At 34.4% G+C, this 18,967-nt stretch overlaps 1 protein-coding gene across 1 annotated transcript; it reads right to left on the minus strand.

Moving 5' to 3' along the window:
• Positions 1–6,849: 6,849 nt before the first annotated feature.
• Positions 6,850–18,561, minus strand: LOC135201701 (structural maintenance of chromosomes protein 2-like; the record flags this gene model as incomplete). The annotated part of the gene is given in 20 exon segments (XM_064230860.1): positions 6,850–7,071; positions 7,427–7,636; positions 8,237–8,452; positions 8,737–8,937; positions 9,221–9,415; positions 9,694–9,837; positions 10,082–10,275; positions 10,451–10,589; positions 10,742–10,863; positions 11,716–11,920; positions 12,574–12,720; positions 13,052–13,190; positions 15,685–15,803; positions 15,991–16,166; positions 16,327–16,516; positions 16,925–17,074; positions 17,283–17,423; positions 17,722–17,859; positions 18,039–18,149; positions 18,400–18,561. Coding segments are annotated over 20 exon segments (3,231 nt in total), but the record flags the coding sequence as incomplete, so codon positions are not given.
• Positions 18,562–18,967: the final 406 nt, after the last annotated feature.

Raw genomic sequence — 18,967 nt, forward strand, 5'->3', positions numbered from 1 at the left:
AAAATACGACAGAAGGTTTCAGAAATGAAGTAATAAGGATAGTGGCACTACTATATGCAGACGACGGGTTAATACTAGGGCACACACTAGAAGAAATAACAAAATCAATAAAAACCCTTATGGAAATTGCAGGTGAATGTGGCCTTAACATAAACAAGGACAAGAGTAACATACTAATATACAACGACTGGTACAGTATCGATGATGTGGAGAATATGGAGCACATAGAAGGAATAAAAATAGTTAAGAATATTAAATACCTAGGAGTAACAATCAACAACATGAAAGACTGCTTCAGAGAACAGATAAAAAGGGCCCAAATTAAAGCAAAGCAGATGGCAAATATGGCTAATGCAGTCATCAATAAAAGCTGTAGCAGGGTAAAAATAGGAAAATTGTACTGGAAAGGACTAGCGATGCCTTCATTCATGTATGCAATGGAAGTCATGAAACTTGACAGGAAAACAATAAATGAATTGCAGGAAATAGATAATAAAGTATACAGAGCAATATTGAAGCGCCAAGTTACGCAGCAAGTTGTGCGTTAAGATCTGAAATAGGGGCCTCTTCCTGCCAATCTAGAGATATGAAGAATAAACTTTTCTACCTGAAACATACACTGAAGAATGGTGGAAATAGGCTCCTATATGAGATAACCATAGATCAGTATGAAAAAAAAAAAAAAAAAACCCTGGATAATGCAAGTAAAAGAGTATATGAAAGAACTAAACATAAACTTAAGTAAAATTGAAGCAGTTAAAGACAAACAGTTAAGAGAAATAATAAACAATTGGGACAGGAAAACATGGCAGAAAGAAATGAATGAAAAGTCAACGTTAAGAATCTACAGAAAATATAAAGAAAACATAAGAGAAGAAATCTGGTATGATAACACTGAAAAAACAATGCTGATCAGTAGGGCCAGACTAGGTATACTAGGATTAAATGACAGAAATAGGATAAAAGGAGAAGATACAAAATGTTTATACTGTGAGGAACAAAATGAAAATTTAGAACATTTCTTACTTTACTGTCCAGCATACAATGCAATCAGAAATAGATATAGCTTTATGCAGCAACCATATCAAGAAAATAAAGAGGAATTAGTAGCAAATATAATCTTACTGGTAGTTCTAATGAGGGAGGAAGCGGAGAATAGGAAAGATTTTATAAAAGAAATGTGGTATTTCAGAGAAAGAAACTCAAACAAACACAAACAAAGGAGGAATAAAAGAAGCAAGGGAGCCGTTTCAAAGGCATATCCCACCCACTACTACTACTACTAAGATAGTGAGCAAGACCGAAGATCCATCAAGAAATCTTGAAATAACGCTCATAAACACCCAAGGACTGACAAAAGCAAAACTAATTGAGCTAGTGGACATTACCAAAGAAAACAATTATGTGCATCACAGAAACATCTTAAACAGCAAAAATTACGATTCCCAACAAGCATTAGAGAGGTAGACTCAATGGGAGAAGAAGACGACATCAAAGGAGAGATCCAGATGGAAAAATAAAAGTCAGAACACAAAGACATTCTAATAGTAAAGGGTAATTATAGAACAGCCATATTTAACCTAATTCTAGTCTACATGTCAACCAGTGAAAAAGAAAGAAATAAACGAATAATAAGCGCCTTACATGTAGCAATAGAGAAGGCCACGGACCTGCCTGTGATTGTCCTTGGGGATTTCAATGGGCATTTAGGTTTCATAGGGACACAAGAACTTGGCCAAAATGGAAAATACGTTATGGACCTAATGGAAAAATACAACCTAACGCTATTAAATGGAGATCTTAGCTGCAAAGGAGAGATAACCTGGAGTAGAAGAGATCAGAACATTACTATAGACTTTGCCCTAGTCAACCAAAATATGTATAAAAACTATGAATGTATGGAGATAGATGAGGGAAAATATGAATATGACCTATTAGACCATCACCTCATAAAGGTCCAATTCAGAATGAACACTAAAGTGAAGAAAACATTCAGCAATGAAACAAAAGAAATCAAATATTTGAAAATTACAGAAGAGTCTACCAGGAAATATCTTGAATATATAGTATAAAGTAAGCCAACGAGACAGAAAAGGAGATCTAACCCAGTTGAAAGGAACAATGTGTGAAGCAAAAACAAATAACCTAGAGAAGATAATCAAAAGAAGTTAAAGACAGGAAAGCAAGAAGAAATAGAACCAGTATGGGTCACCAAAGAAATAAGCCAAAGAAGGATATATATCAAATTAAAAGGAAAGCCACAAGAAAAGAAGAAAAAAGCTACTATGAAGAAGCATATCTTGAACAAAAACAAAAAGTACAAATAATTAAAAAAAAGCATATGAAGAAAAGGTTAGAAATTAGATAATGAATGATAAAATCACAGGAAAATCTAGGAATATATAGACATGCTGAGAGGAAAGACCACACCAGAAAAAGAATGGATAAGGATACCACAAAAATAAGCAAGAGATGAAGGAAGAAACCCTAGGGAAAGAGCTGGTAAAATTCTGGGAAACAATATACAAAAAAAAAAAAAAAAAAAAAAAAAATAGGAGAGATATGGAATGAAAGGAAGAAAGAACAGTACAAACATGACATGGAACAAATGGTGAAAAGATTAGGACAGCAGATGAAATACCATATATCTTTAAGAGAACACATGCATGGAGTGTATGATCTAACAGAAACAGAGACTAGACCTATGGAAGAAATCAACATAACAGAAGATATAAAAAATCAACTCGAGAAAATGAAGGCAAATAAAGCACCTAGGCCAGAAGGAATTAAGCCAGTTCTGTTCAAACTACTCTTACAAAGTACCAACCTTCAAAAAGAATTGGCAGAATGTTTAAACAGCATACTGAAAGGCAGGAAAAAGCAGAGAAGCTGTTTAAGTAAAAAAAACAACGCTTATACCCAAGAAACAAAACCCCATAGTCAAAGATCTTAGGCCAACTGCTCTAACAAATGCATCATATAAAATTTTCATGGGGATCCTGAAAACGAAATTGGAAAAGCATATTAGAAATATAGGAAAAATGAATGAACTGCAACCAGGCTTTACCGCACAAAGGAGGGGAATCGATAATTTATATATTTTACAATACTGCATGCAAGCAACATCAGAAGGAAGGACCCATTATTTGTAGTATCAATTGACTTCCAAAAAGCATTTGACTCAGTTAATAGAAAAAAAGCTCATTGAGGTCATGATGAAATATAGGCTGCATGCAGAAGTAATAAGTGCAGTTGCAAAGATATATACAAATGATGTAACAAGCCTATGCCTTAACAATATAGAACAAAAAGAGCTAAATTTAACTATAATGGAATAAGACAGGGATGCAATGGCTCAACCATATTCTTTCTACTAATAACGTACCTGTTAATACAAAATTAGAAAATAAAACAGATGGTTTTAGAAATTACGTAATAAGGATAGTGGCATTATTATATGCAGATGATGGATTAATACTAGGACACACTAGAAGGAATAACAAAAGCAATAAAAACCCTTATGGAAATAGAGAATGAATGTGGCCTAAACATAAACGAGGACAAGAGTAACATAGTAATATACAATGACTGGTATAGTATCGATGATGTGGAGAATATGGAGCACATAGAAGGAATAAAAATAGTTAAGCAAATTAAATACCTAGGAGTGACAATCAACAACATGAAAGTCTGCTTCAGAGAACAGATAAAAAGGGTCCAAATTAAAGCAAAGCAGATGGCAAATATCGCTAATGCTGTCATCAATAAAAGCTGTAGCAGAGTAAAAATAGGAAAATTGTATTGGAAAGGATTAGCGATGCCATCATTCATGTATGCCATGGAAGTCATGAAACTTGACAAGAAAACTATTAATGAATTTCAGAAAATAGACAATCAAGTATATATAGCAATTTTGAAAGCCCCAAGTTACACAGCAAGCTGTTCGTTAAGATCTGAAATAGGGGCCTCTTCCTGCCACTCAAGAGATATCAAGAATAAACTATTCTACCTGAAACATGCATTGAAGAGTGGTGGAAATAGGCTCCTATATGAGATAACAATGGATCATTATAAAAAAAAAAACCTGGATAATGCAAGTGAAAGAATATATGCAAGAACTAAACATAAACTTGAGTAAAATTGAAGCAGTTAAAGACAAACAGTTAAGAGAAATAATAAACAATTGGGACAGAAAAGTATGGCAGAAAGAAATGAATTAAGAGTCAACGTTAAGAATCTACAGAAAATATAAAGAAAACATAAGAGAAGAAATCTGGTATGACAACACTGAAACAACAATGCGGATCAGCAGGGCCAGACTAGGTATACTAGGATTAAATGATAGAAATAGGATATCAAGAAAATAAGGGGGAATTAGTAGCAAATATACTCTTATTGGTAGATCTACTGAGGGAGGAAGTGGAGAATAGGAAAGATTTTATGAAAGAAATGTGGTATTTCAGAGAAGAAACTCAAACACAAACAAAGGAGGAATAATACAAGCAAGGGAGCTGTTTCAAAGGCAAATCCCACCTACTACTACTACACGGGTCGAGATTAGACTGTCTAAACCAGCAGTTCTCAACCTGGGGGGTGGGCGTCAGCAATTTCCAGGGGAGGCGCGAGACCTAGGGAAAATGAATAAAAAATTCTCTTACTTATTTCGTTATTCTCTTAACAAGTGAGGAACTAATATTTAGAAGTTTATGAAAAAAATGCAGAAGTATCGCCTTAAAGCGTTACTTTCCTATAGTCTACTACCTTAGTTAGGCTCGATGGGCTGACAATGTTTTGTAATTATTGACCTCCCTCCCTTCCCACGAAACCCCTTCTTTTTCTTTTTCAAGTCTGGCAGGGAATTTTACTCACATATGCAAGGGGGGGGGGGGGTCGTGGAAGGAAGGACCGACTCTTAGAAGGGCCGTAGTCATAAAAAGGTTGAAAACCACTGGTCTAAACTACGACTCAGATTTTTAATTGACGTTTTATTGTCACCTTACCATGTCAATACCAGTCCTGTATCTATTATACAACAATAGTAAGTAAAACAAATCTTATTTGAATTCTCTGGTTCATCTTTTAAAAAGATTATCCTTAATCCCTCAATATGCAATGCATCTGTAGCATAAACTTTTTTTTTTTTTTTTTTAAGAACATGTATCCCAAACGGGTTCCGTTTTCTCTCCACTCAATTTCATGTTTTTATCAACGCCCACCAGTACCCTGACAAAAGTATTCTCTTCCCTTATCAATGCTTTTGCCAATAATTGTCTTCCTAGCACTGAAGCATGTCTAATACCTAGCAAACAGGTTGCAAGGCAATAATCAATCTTTCCATTGAATCTTACCACCAACAATTACTGTCGTCATCTCTGCTACTATAGCTATGTAGATGTCCACTTGCACATTCATATTACGTACTTTCCTTAGTGTTTGTGCACACACACTAAATCTTTAGGCTATAAACATCCCAAGCAATCAACTTTTGAAGATTCTTAATTTCTTGACTTGTCATCTCTTACCAATCCATATTTTGCCAAAGATTTAACTGATAAAAATATATTTAAATAACTATGACCCTGCATCTACAGTGTGATCAGAGCACTAATCAAGGTTCTTTTCTGCACCCGCTTGTCCTCCAGCTACATTACCTTCAGCCTTTAGCTTAAGTTCTTTTTGACCTCTTCTCATTTTCATGTCCTCTGATTCTACCTTATACAAAATTTTCTGTCATTTAAGAACAAATCCTCAGTCAGCCAGTGATTTTGGAAATGCAACTGTGATCTGGGTAAACTAATCTAATTTCCTCAACAACATAAACATCTACTGCATTTCACAATTAAAAGGTTGAAGATATCTAAAAATGGTCCATTCAAGTAAGGATTACTAAGACCTCTACTTCTATGCTAACCCTCTGATTCCTTTTTCTTATATGAGGTTCAATACCAGTTTTCTACAAGTTTTACTCCATGATAAAAGTTTGTAGCTCTTTCTAATCACGTAGTTGAATCTTTGGACTAAAGTAGCTTAGGCTTAGTTTATGAGCAGGTGCATTAAATAGTTTATTTGTTTGTCCCCGGAATCAACATATTTTCTTTGCAAAACTGCAGGGGAAAGCTAATATAAAGTTATTAGCAATAAAATAGCCTTTTGCTAGTATATATTGAGAATCTTGTCACTAGTGAAACATATACCACATGCTGACCCAGTGAAATGTAACAGATGTCAAACACCCATGACAGTACAGCATTTGCTTGTTGAGTGCCCAAATTGGACCCAGCAAAGATCTATTTATCTACGGAATTCAGAAATGAAAAGTATTCTTGCTGAAAGCAAGGATTTTTCAATTAATAACATCATAAATTTTTTAAATAAGACAGGTTTCTCAAATAAGGTCTAATTTTTTTCTTCTTCTCAGGATTGATCCCTGAGAACCAGCCCGAGAAGAGTCTACTTGAGACTCAGAGGTCTGGAAAAACTAACCCTTATTAATAATTAATAATAGTACTAGTGAAATATGAAACAATACAACAGGCTTATGCCAGTAATTGACACTCATGAAATTAAATTTGCTTATGACTGAACAGCATGCTCCTGTTGTTACTAAAAAGAATCCATATCAATATACACTTAAATAATGTGAGAAGGGAAAAAAAAACCAAGAAAAAAAACAAGCAAAACAACCTTATACCGTACTCATGTACCAACATATAACAGATATGTTTTGCAAAACACTACAATTACATGATGTAGGTCTTGTTAAACTATATGACATTAATGACACAATATATTAGATATTACCCAAGTAGACATTAGTGATTAAACTGTAGGGGAAATGTAAAGAAATACCAAGTATAAAAATTTATTTCTACACTAAACTGAAATGTTTTAGGGACAGGAAAAGAAGACTGTTTTAACATTTGAACTACGTCAACCTATTCATCGCTTCTTTGACATTCCAGAAACCACCTGAGTATGCCGTGTGACAGTCGACATACCATCAACAAACTTGGTCTTGAAGAGGACGTTGGCATTATTGAACATGCCATCCTTCAGAGATACAACAATAAACTGAAAAGTAAAAAAGAAATAAATAAATAAAATAAAAATGATAAATACTTTTATGAGAGAGAGAGTGGCTTGTACTGTAGGACTGAGACTTACTGGCCTAGAACTGAGACAGCTAGGCCATTCAGCTATGTGAGAGAGAGAGAGAGAGAGAGAGAGAGAGAGAGAGAGAGAGAGAGAGAGAGAGAGAGAGAGAGAGAGAGAGAGAGAGAAACTATACAACTAAAACAATACTATTAAATATTGCTACTCTATAATGAGAGAACTAGGTTAAAAATGTTGAAACTATACCAACTGGAATGTCACTATATTTCACAACTTATTACAAAAGACTAGTAGTCATTTAACAATACTTTACCTGTGAATGTTTGAAATGTGTGCGGAGCATATTTCCTATGTTCTGGGTATGAGAAAGATCCAAAGCTGCATCTACTTCATCAAGGATATAAATAGGAGCTGGTTTGAATAGCAGCAAAGCCAAAATTAAAGAGAGGGCTACAAGAGAACGCTGTCCACCACTCAACTCTGTCAAGCTCTCTTTCCACACATCACCGAATGCAACTTTGACCTAAGACAGAAACAAGGAATCAAAAGTGAGCCTCTTAAATAGACAAATAATTCATCCTTCCTTCTCATTTCAATTAAGGGTCATCCTTCCTTCTCATTTCAATTAAGGGGAGACATGGTTTTGGTATTACATTGTTTTCATTACGGAAATGGGAATTAATCTACTCTGATGCTTTCTTTCACTACACATGTAACCTTGGTATTCAAGAAATATACCATTCAGATAACTTTCTAATTATAGAATATTATTCTGACCCACAGGCTGAAACTAGACTGGTAAATAAGAGAGTACATTACACTACTACTGTATTACTATACATTAGTTTAATGAGACCACCAAGCCATGTTTCAATGAGACATGGAAATTCAAGCAAGGTTAAATTACAGAACTTGGAAAGCAAAGTAGGATACACCCAAATAGCATGGATGAAAAGTCAGGAGCCCCTTTGGGCTGGGAACAATGGGCTCCTGCAAAGATCCTTCAGTACTATCTATTGAGAAGTTAAATGAAAGGGAACAATACCTGACAATATTATAGGATTATCACGCAAAATGATTAGAAACTATTATAACTTTTTTAAACTATACAAATTCATCTTACCTCCAATCCATCAAGAACATCTTGACCCTCAGGTGGCTGAAGCTTAGCCTGTGTACCTGGTAAAAGCATGCTGAAGATTGAACCAAAGTCACGATTCACTTGCTCCCACGCCTGACGCAGGGCTTCCTTCTTTTTCTCATCTAATTCCCGAATGACCTTTTCAATTTTAGCTTTATCATTCTCAACAATGCGTTTCTTACGCATCAGGTCATTATACTGTAACAGATGAATATGGTACTTAATTAGCTGAGATACCAAATAATGAAGTACAAAAGCAAAAATTATATCTACAGTAATTTTGAAACAAATGTAAAACTAAAATTAATACAGTACAAAGACAGCTGGAGGTCCTTGAATACATTAATGTTTTGTCAACTGTTCTTTCATTAATACCTGATATTTAATAAAAACCTGATGAATCCCTATAGAATGAAAATCACGAACATTTTAACACATTACATTACAAGAAAAAACCATTTCCTAATTTTCCACATCCTCACCTGTTCTTCGGCTTTTCCCAACATGTTCATAGCTCTAAAATTGACATTCTTTGAAAGCTTTGCCTTTGTTTCTTCTAACTTAGTAATTTTTCGACCAGCTTCAACAGGGTCATTGGCTGCAAAATCATAGCTAGTATTTGGCTGACCAAAGAATTTACGATCATCAGAAATCCATTCATGCTCCGCAAGCATGTTTGCAACCTGCGAATTGAATATGTACAAAAGTTTTATTAGAATATTATAATTCTGCCAATGGCATAGTTATTTTGTTTAAATATAGGAGTACTTTGACAATCATATTTTGTAAATCAGAAAGTATTTTAAAAGGACAAGAGTAGAGAAAAAACACAGCAGAATACTTTACAAAAGTCTATTGCATGGATGGCCTAAATCTAAAATCTTGGTATCAGTAGGTTACTACAGCACCTACGTACAAACAATCACAAATTGTTCTAAATTCTGGGGCTGAAAATAACAGACTAACCCGGTTTTCTGCTTCCTTGGCCTCGGACTTGAACTTTGACAATTTATGATCCAACTGCTTGATCTCCAGCTGAGCTTCATCACTGCTCTTAATGATCTGTTCTTTCTTTGCGGCCATTGCATTTATCTCTTTGTTTTGCCCACTCAGCAGCTCCTTTTGGCTTTTAACATTAGCCTGGGCTTCTGCTACCTTTTTCTGAAGAAAGATAAACAATTTATTTAACCTCATAATTTCATTCTGTGTCCCACATATTGAAGTCTAAAAGTACGAAACTTTTCAAACACTTCACGCTCTACAACAACTTGTGACCATAAAACCCCTCATTTTCATTAACAAACTTGGAAAATATCAAGACATTATCTATAATTGTTCTCAAGGGACTTCACTTAGCAATTACTTCAACTTTGCAATTTCCCTCCACCTTACACATCTATTTTTTCAGAATAAAATAAACGACAGTGAAATAGTCTTACCTTTTCAACATTTACATCTTCCTCTAGTGTTGCCAATTGTGTTTCATACTGTTTGATGACCTCTGCTGATGTCAAAATCTGTGTTTTGGTAGTTTCAATGCTCTGCTCCAACTCACATATTTCTAATTTGACACTTTCTTCTTCCTGAAATTTATGTTTGGGAAATCAATTTTTTTCATGAAATATAGTTAATGAAATAGTTAACACAAAAAAGGAGTTGCAATACAACAGCAAGTGACAGAAATTTGCTAAAAGCTGACACATGCTGACTAGCAAAGTTATATGAAAAAGCACTTATTAAGCCCAATGAAATACTAACTAACTCGACATCCTTATCATCAAATGACATTAAAGTTATGAACCACAAAAAATAAAACTGATACACAACCTGTTTCTTGGTGTTCCATTTACTCCTTGTTTCCTCAGCCTTCTTCTGGCATTTTTCTAACTCTGTTTTGGCTGCCTTCAATTCCTTCTCCTTAAGAGCCTTAGAATTCTTTATCTTGTCCTCAATTTCCTTTACCTTCTCAGCCCCTTCAACATCAACTTTCTTACATCGCTCCAAGGTTTCAATGCACTCCTCTGTAAAGCAAAGGAAGACTTTACCACATAGCTAAAGACAGAATACGCTTACAATCCATACCAATATTAAGAGTACTAGACAATCTTCATAATGTTGATGATGAAGATAAAGTTCATTATTACTTATTAATAATTTAGCAAAAATTTTTTTGTGACCAAGATGCAATTAACCTACTCATGGTGTTCTCAAGAGCAGTGACTTCCTCTTGCTGCTGATAATGCTGACTCTGCTGGAGTCGCTGGCGGCACATGTTCAGCTCGTGAGATTTCATAGAATGCTGCTGCTTTACTGAATTATATTTTTCTGCATTTGTCTGATATGAAAAAATAATATATAAAGATGTAAATATGACAATTATGAGGGATGCATTTTCAATTTAGTATTCTACATTCAGCACTAATTTCAAGTAGTCGCAACAAAATGAAGTAAATTACTAATTTAACTTTTACATCCAATTTAACTCACCTGAAGCTTTCTGAGTTCCTGCTCTACATTCTGCAGCTCTTGCGACTTCTGGTTCAACTTTTCTTGGAATTCCCAGGCTGCATCTAGCTGCGCCAGTATACTGCTACCTTGTCGTCTTGCACCTAAAATCAAGAAATTTCAATTCATTTTATTACATAACATACCTCATAATTCATTATGAGGTATGTTATGTACATCACCGATTTAAAACCACACCCACCTTTCTGATGTGATAACTCTGATATTCTTTATTTCTCGCTTCAGGGTAACAGTCTATAAACAAAACCATCATGCTTGATTACTCTTTCACTCTATAACCACTTGCACACTCCAAAGGCATCTATATTGATATCCAAATTCTTCATGACAATCAACCAGCATTCTCATTAGTCTCCCTCCTTCTTCCTTTAAATATCTTTCAGACATGTGCATTTTTTATGCCAGACATCATAAAACCTTTCCTAGGCCATTGGTAGTTTGTCGTTACGCCAAGCACTATTGATGTTATGATGGATATCTAGTACCCATTTGAAAAAGAGAATCTTGAATAGGTAATTATTTCATCACAATGTCCCCAAAAAACTTCATGTCTTCCCCACTAAGGAACCATTTTCCTACAGATTTTATTCAGGCACTAAAATATTTTCAAATTAATTCATTAAGTGTTTCCTTGAGCTAATTTTCACCTGTTCCCAAGTGCTTTTACATTATTCCCATTGTTTTGTAATCAATACGAGACTTGAGATTTCAATTGAAAATACAAACACAATTGTAAACTAAACCATTCATTTCTTCAAAGTTTGAATTCTTTAGTTTTTCCTTTACCTCAAACTTTTTCCTGTTCATTACATTTTTACTCTATATAATAAAAACACCAAACTGAGCCTGGATCTTTGTATATGAAGTTTTTAAAGTTTTACTTTATTTCTGTGATGAGCGACACATGCTGCAAACAAGAGAGAAGTAACAGTTACCTCCAGTAAGGGTACCAGCTGGGTCACACACATCGCCATCTAGTGTGACAGTTTTCCTCATTATATTCTGATCGAAAGTGACCCTCTTCGCAACATTCATATCAGGGCAGACAAAACTTGTTCCAAACACAAACTCCATGGCTTTTTGCAGTTCTCTATCATAGAATACCAAAGAAAGGGCAGTCTTAATGTTGTCTGGGCCAACCTGTAAATAGAGTAAAATTAACTAATAAATCTACTAATCACTCACACAAAAAGTGATACATATACATCCTTAAATTTCTATAATGTTGCATAACAACCCCATAAACCTTATAGAGTCCATATGCATGGTTCCTTAATGTCCCCAGACAGTCTTTCATCTTACAGACTGAGGAGGAATTGTTCATGCATGTACCTTGTGCCACAAGCAGTCAAATTAAACGACCTTCTTCCTCCACTGTTTAATGAATACTAACATGCTTTAAATTCAATCTCTCACTTGTGTCCTAGGCATTGCCAAATGTGTAAATAAATAAAAATTGCTACTACAAGGACAGGAAATATTCTTATAATTACATAAAAATTGCTACTACCAAGGATAGAAAATTTTCTGAGAATTAATGTAGTACTATGTACTTCAACATTTTTTTTTTTTTTTTTTTAGTTCTGCAGTGACTTTATAAGCTACGGCACAATTAAACTTGGCCAACAGTGAATAAAGTAAAACTAGGTTTCAACAAATCCTGAAATTCTGAGCAAGTAAATACTTTGCATAACCAATCCCCAAAAAACATAAGAAAAAAGGCTACCGTTACATAGTGGGTTTTAGATGTAATAAAATAAAAGTAATGATGTGCATCATAATAATAAACTCACCAACTGTTCAGCATAATTGACAGTATTATTGTCAATGGACCTCGCTGACACCTTGTTTAAAGGAATAATAGTAACACGGGTTTGAAGTTGACCCCTCGTGAGAAGCTTCTTGCCTGTTACTTCCGAATCCACAATCACGTTGTATAGCTGACAATGAAAAGTTACAAGGAGGATAAAAGTACATAATGTAGCTCATCATAAACGTCTGCACTGTATACAGTATTTATGTGCCTTCTTTCATAGCACTGATTTTACTTTAAAACCAAGAACCATAAACAGTTTGATTCTTGTGACAGAACTTAAAACACTGCAGTTACTCACAATAAATATTGAAAAAATACAATAAATGAAAGACACAGAATATTATTACTATCAACAAAATATAAACTTCCAAATGATATATAACATATGTTCAGCAGATTTCATGACATTAACTTGAATTCCAGAGGGACAAGAAATAAAATGCATAAGTTTTTACCTTTCCTCCCGCTGTGACTTCCAATGCTGTCGCAGTTGCAGGATCCTTCAACTTGATCAACTTGCACACCAAACCTTTCACAGTGGATCGATCAAAGTTCTTCTCAGGATCCTTATAGTTGAAGCACAGCTGTGGATACCTAGATACAACACGATTGAATATTATGTGAGAAATGGTTAACAGCATCTACCCAAAGAAATTATTTTTGCAAAATATCTCTCCTAATACACCTACATACTATGTTTTCTGTTCTAACAAGAATACATCAACATACGACAGCTTTTTTTCTTACGTTATCTGAAGCATTTTAAAATAGACAAGAGCAATAAATGAACCACAAAAAGTACTCATATACTGTCCTCAGTCTTCTTCCTCCTATGTAATTTATTTACATATATAATGCAAAATAACAAAACCATAACTTCATGTTATTTTGGTTATATATAATAAATGAATATTGAGCCAAAAGTTGGGTGTTGTTTGAATCGTATCCCAAAATCAACCTACAGTATTTGAATTCAAACTAGTGATCTCTCTTAAAAAAGCCACAGGACCCTTTGAAATGTCAGCACATGTCTCAGGAAGAGCAAAATGAAGTGGCAGAATAAAATGGACACAAACTTAACATTACTTTTGGCAATAACGAAATGTACAGTGGGGCTCAAATCTCATGCGACATGATTCTTTTTGTATCGTCCAGATTCTCAGACTAAACGTGATGTTGCCTAGTAGTGCTATTTTTTCTTTTCTTTTTTTATTTGTAATCTCGTTCATGTCGAAAAGTTTGCGAATTCACAGCTAGCCTTATTTTACTTATGGTTAAATAGATATGATCCCTTTTATGCATTGGTATAATTCTTAATTTGTGTGATTTTAATTGATTTTTTAATTTATTTATCTTTACGTGCTCAGTTCAAGTGTGGTGTGATAAGGTTAGCGGTGCCAGCAATGAAAGCACACTTAACATGCTCCTCGGACTGGTCAACATAACCATGTCTGCAGCATTATGACAGTAGACCTAATAAGCTCAACAGTCATAACAACAATTTCAATGTAGGAATATGAATTAAAACAAGTTTTATTTGAATGTTGAAGATTTTGGCTGCGTTTAAGCTGCCTGTATGTTGGAAAATGTTTTATAGGCCTAAAAAAATAATCTAAGCCATCTGAGATGTAATCTGTTACTAATGAATTTATTTGTAGAGATCACCTGTTCTTTGAGGAATATGAATTACAACAAGTTTTCTTTGAATGTTGAAGTTTCAGGCTGTGTTTAAGCTGCCTGTATGTTGCAAAATGATTTATAGGCCTAGAAAAATAATCTAAGCTTTCTGAGATGTATCTTTACTAATGTTTTTATTTATAGAGATTACCTGTTCTTTGAGGAATAAAAGATGATGATGATTTTGGTTATATGGAGAAGATGGCTATTAATCGAAATATTGTAAGTATTAATATCAAGGCATATGGAACACTTGTTTTTCAACTGGTTTACAATATTATTTCCTTAATTAAAAGTCCTTCTGCTCGCTTTTGATGTATAATTTATTCTTTCATAAGGTAACTTGAAGTGCAAGAATGTGTAGATAACCTCATTTGCTTTCTGGCCAGAAATTGTTAATATAGAGATGTGAATGTTAAATGTAAAGTAAAGAAATCTAACACCTAGGCCTAGGAAATAATATCTTGGCTTTGACAAATAGGTGAATATTTGCTAGTATGCTACCAGTTTTGAAATATTTAAGAAAGATAAGAAATAATTATGTATGAAAATCTAAATATTCTTTTAACACAAAGTAAATGTTTTCAAGATAATTTAATGGTCACTATTCATTGTAGACCTACTTATATACCAGGTGGTTGTTGTTGCACCGACACTGATACGTCACACATGCTCCCCTCACACGTTGATATCGGTAGGCGCATTCTACTTTTGTATATACATATTTACATTTTTCCAGCTTTGAGGGTAAAAGCAATCAAATAGGACTATTTCAAATTTTATGTTTGCTTTGGAAGCATTATTAATGTTACGACAATTTTTTTTTTTTTTATATTATTTATTTAACATTTTAACTGAGGTTTGATGGTGACTTCGTTTTGGTCAAATGCTTCAGCAATGAGTGAACGAAGGTTTTGAAAATGTTTCGTAAGGGTTTTTCTGAAATTTGGTTACATGTGACATTTTCTTACAATTTTTAAATATATGACAGATTTCGCATTGAAATAAAAGATAAATATGGAGCATGCTTGTTGCCAGTTAGTGAATTTTGAACGAAATCCTATGGAGTCATGTCACATGAGATTTGAGCATCGCTGTACATTAATAACAGGACTCAAAGCAATAGATATATTTTTTATTCTTTCGCACTAACAACAATGATTTTTTTTTTATCAATCCTGAAGTATTACCTAGGTACATATAATTATGATGATGGATTAAAAGACTTCCATACTACAGTACTGTACATACTAAAAAATGCTCCTTTACTTTACAATTACCAGTGAATGAACAAAATGTGTCCAGATCAGATTTTAAGTATAAATAAGAACAGAGGATCCTATGTTTACAATGCAACCTCTATTCAATACAATTATTTGGCACCAAGAAAGATCAAAGCTAAAAAATTCACCTGCTTTCAAGACGTTCCACCTGATCCTGCAATGTCAGCACCTCGTTGTTGAGAGTTCGTCTCATGTCCTCCAATTCTTCAACCCTCTTGTCATCATAGCCTAATTTTCCCATTTGAATCTACAGAAGCAAACATCACACCATCAGATTCAAAGGTTGTTCAAAAACATCAGTCATAATAAGGTCTTACAAAATTACTTCAAAATATAACATCAGAGGTTATCATCAAGTCAAGAAATAAAAATAACAAAATGATATTAATCAGATCTGTACTAGCAGATATAAATGAACAAATTTACTGATTTACCTCTAAATTATGAACTTCCTTTTCCATCCTATCAAGAAGGGCTTTATCTCTGGTGTACTCTGAGGCTGTACGCTTCATTTCCTGCTCCTTCTTCTTCAGCATCTCTTTGCTGTGTTTCAGCTTCATCTCGGCTGTCTTAGTATCCGTTTTGGCCTTTGTGATACTAGCCTTAGTGTCTGAAATAGGCAGTCATTTTAATAATCCAAAGTATTTAGTATGAGCAAAACAATATTTTGACCTACGCCAATAACTTGAAAAGCAAGTTCTAATTAGCTATGAGGTACTGATTTACACAAATACATTAAACTTCTCCAAGACCCCTCAAATACCACTTACTTATAAGTTGTTCTTGGAGAGTTGCATCTTCTCCATCTCCTGACGAGTACATGCCCGAGCTAATAGCTTGCAATCTTTTCTCTGCTGCAACCAAAGCATCATTGTCTGCTTGATCCTGTGCACGCATTGTGTCGAACATACTCTGCATCTTACTGGCCTCCTTCTTTTTGTTTTCCAGTGTTTTGCTATCCTGAATAATTCATAAGTATATAGTACAGTAAACATTTACATAATATTGATGTGTTATGGACAATGCTGATATGCATTCTGGAGATGCCGCTTTCTCCTTATATACAGGACAAAAGAATACATACTCCCCTACCACACAAACGCTATCTAATGACCACAGATAAAGTGGGTGATCCACTTGCATTAGACAGCAAGGGGTCAGTCCATTTTATTGAACTCCTGGACAAATTAAAGAATGGCTAAAGACTCTTCCCGCCACCAATGACTCAACTGTTCATCACAAATTTCATCTGAGCAGCAAAGCACACGAGAACACCACAGTTTCTTCTCTTTCAACTTACACTATAACACTATAGATCTAAATACTGTATCTGAATATGAGATCAAAATTGAAAGAACTAAAACTTACATCTGCCACAGATTTTTCCAACTGTTTCTTCTTTTTCTCTTCAGCTTTCAGTGTCTCCTTGAGATTCTTCAGAGCAACTGACATCTTCACCTCACCTTTTTCAGTTTCTTTAAGAATCTTCTCTAATTCTTGCAGACGCCCACCAGTTTCCTGCAAAATACAATGGTGAAATGCTGACATATCCACATGGAAAATAAAAGTCGGTGTAGCTACCACACTAATGGTCAGACTAAAAGGAAAAATATCATAACGCTATTGAGAATTTTGTTTTATAAACTCAGATGGTTTTCAAAATAAAAATTTCTGGTATTGTGTCTTCTTCAAAGAACAAAATGCCATTTAAACCTGATTCACTTACATTATCACGAATCTGCTGTAGCTGGATGATGTGATTCTCAAGTTCTTTCACTTCACGAGCACCATTACTAATTTTTTCCTGAAGATCATTTATCTGATTTTTTACATTTTGATGCTCCTCACGCGCTTTCTCACTAGTTTCCTGTAAAAGGAAAATAATGAGATCAATTAAGAGAAAAGAAAAATACCTGTGAAAATAATCCAAAGTACTTAGCCAAACGCATACTGCTCTGTTTGCAAAGCCACTTTGCACTACAAAACTGTTTTTAAGGCAGCTGATGAGCATTGTATATTTACTGGAATTCAGACAATTCCTGATAGTTTCATAGCCAAAGTGTTAGAATTTCTACTATATCATTTCATGAAAATGGCCCATGTAAATTAATGAAGTCAACAATATTCCACTTCATAACAAAGTCTTGTCTACTGTTAAAACATACCTGAGCAGTAACAAATTTATAAGCTATATAGAGCTTAGTCAAATGTTCCAACTCTCGCTGAACTTTCTGGAACTCAAGGTACATCGTTCGCTCCTCTTTCAGTTTACTCAGTGTTGGCGTGATTTCTTCTTCCAAGATCTGCGAAGTTACAAAAGCTTATGAAGTAAGGAATTGTGGGGTGTCTGCATTTCAACACAAATATGATATAGAACTTTAACATTAATATTTTAACTGTGACCACACAGATGACATGGAATATTTCTCAATACAGCAATATGTCTTTTGAAAAAATATCACTCAGTAGATGTTAAACTCACATCATTTATTTCCTTAAGTTTAGCATCCTTCTTTTCAATGGTCTTCTGAGCCTGCTGCTTCTTTGACTCGTACATCCTTGTACCAGCTGCTTCTTCAATCATTGCCAAAATCTGAGATACAAAACAAATCATGATAATTTTCAAGTCTTTCTCATGACACAGATGTCAAGTACGACATACAAGTACGTATTAAATCCTAAATCTATAGCATTAAAAACCACAAGAGGCTACTGCTATTCCATATTATCAAGAAATATTACCCAACTCATAATGTTTAAGAGGTCAATACTATATTAAATTATAATTCAAAGCGTACAAAAACTTATGCACGTCCCTTGCACAATACACAAATCCAACATACCTCAGGTGGTTTCATGTTCAAAACCTTTGTGATACGACCTTGCATGATAAGGAAGTGAGGATTATTAACATTTAGTTGAACAGAACGGAAGAAATCCTGGACTCGACTGTTTTGAACTGTTGTGCCATTGATCATGTATTTGTTGCGGCCACCAATGACGACCTGAAACAGAGCAGGAAAAGAATTATCATTACCATTATTATTACTATTAGTTTCAGGAGACCAGAGTCACATTTCTGCTCTCAAAGGACTTACTCAAAGGATTTATTCTTAAGTGTGAAGTGCAGATTAGAATAATATGAGTTAAAGCAGCTGGACAGCCAGAAAGGATGACACCAACGTAAATATAGGGTAAACAATCACGGACGATCCACCATCATCACGCTGGCAGGGTCTTATTCACTCGATATTTAATTGGTGAAACAAGATTACAACTCAAAGCATACCATTCAAAAGATTGAAGTTTCATCAACATAATGTGATATATGAAAGGCCCATACAAACTACAATAAGCATGTGATGCTCTTCGTAAAATATGTTTTCAAGGCAGTTTTGAAATCCAATATGG

The sequence above is a fragment of the Macrobrachium nipponense genome, chromosome 28 (assembly GCF_015104395.2).
Source record: "Macrobrachium nipponense isolate FS-2020 chromosome 28, ASM1510439v2, whole genome shotgun sequence".
Taxonomy (NCBI): domain Eukaryota; kingdom Metazoa; phylum Arthropoda; class Malacostraca; order Decapoda; family Palaemonidae; genus Macrobrachium; species Macrobrachium nipponense.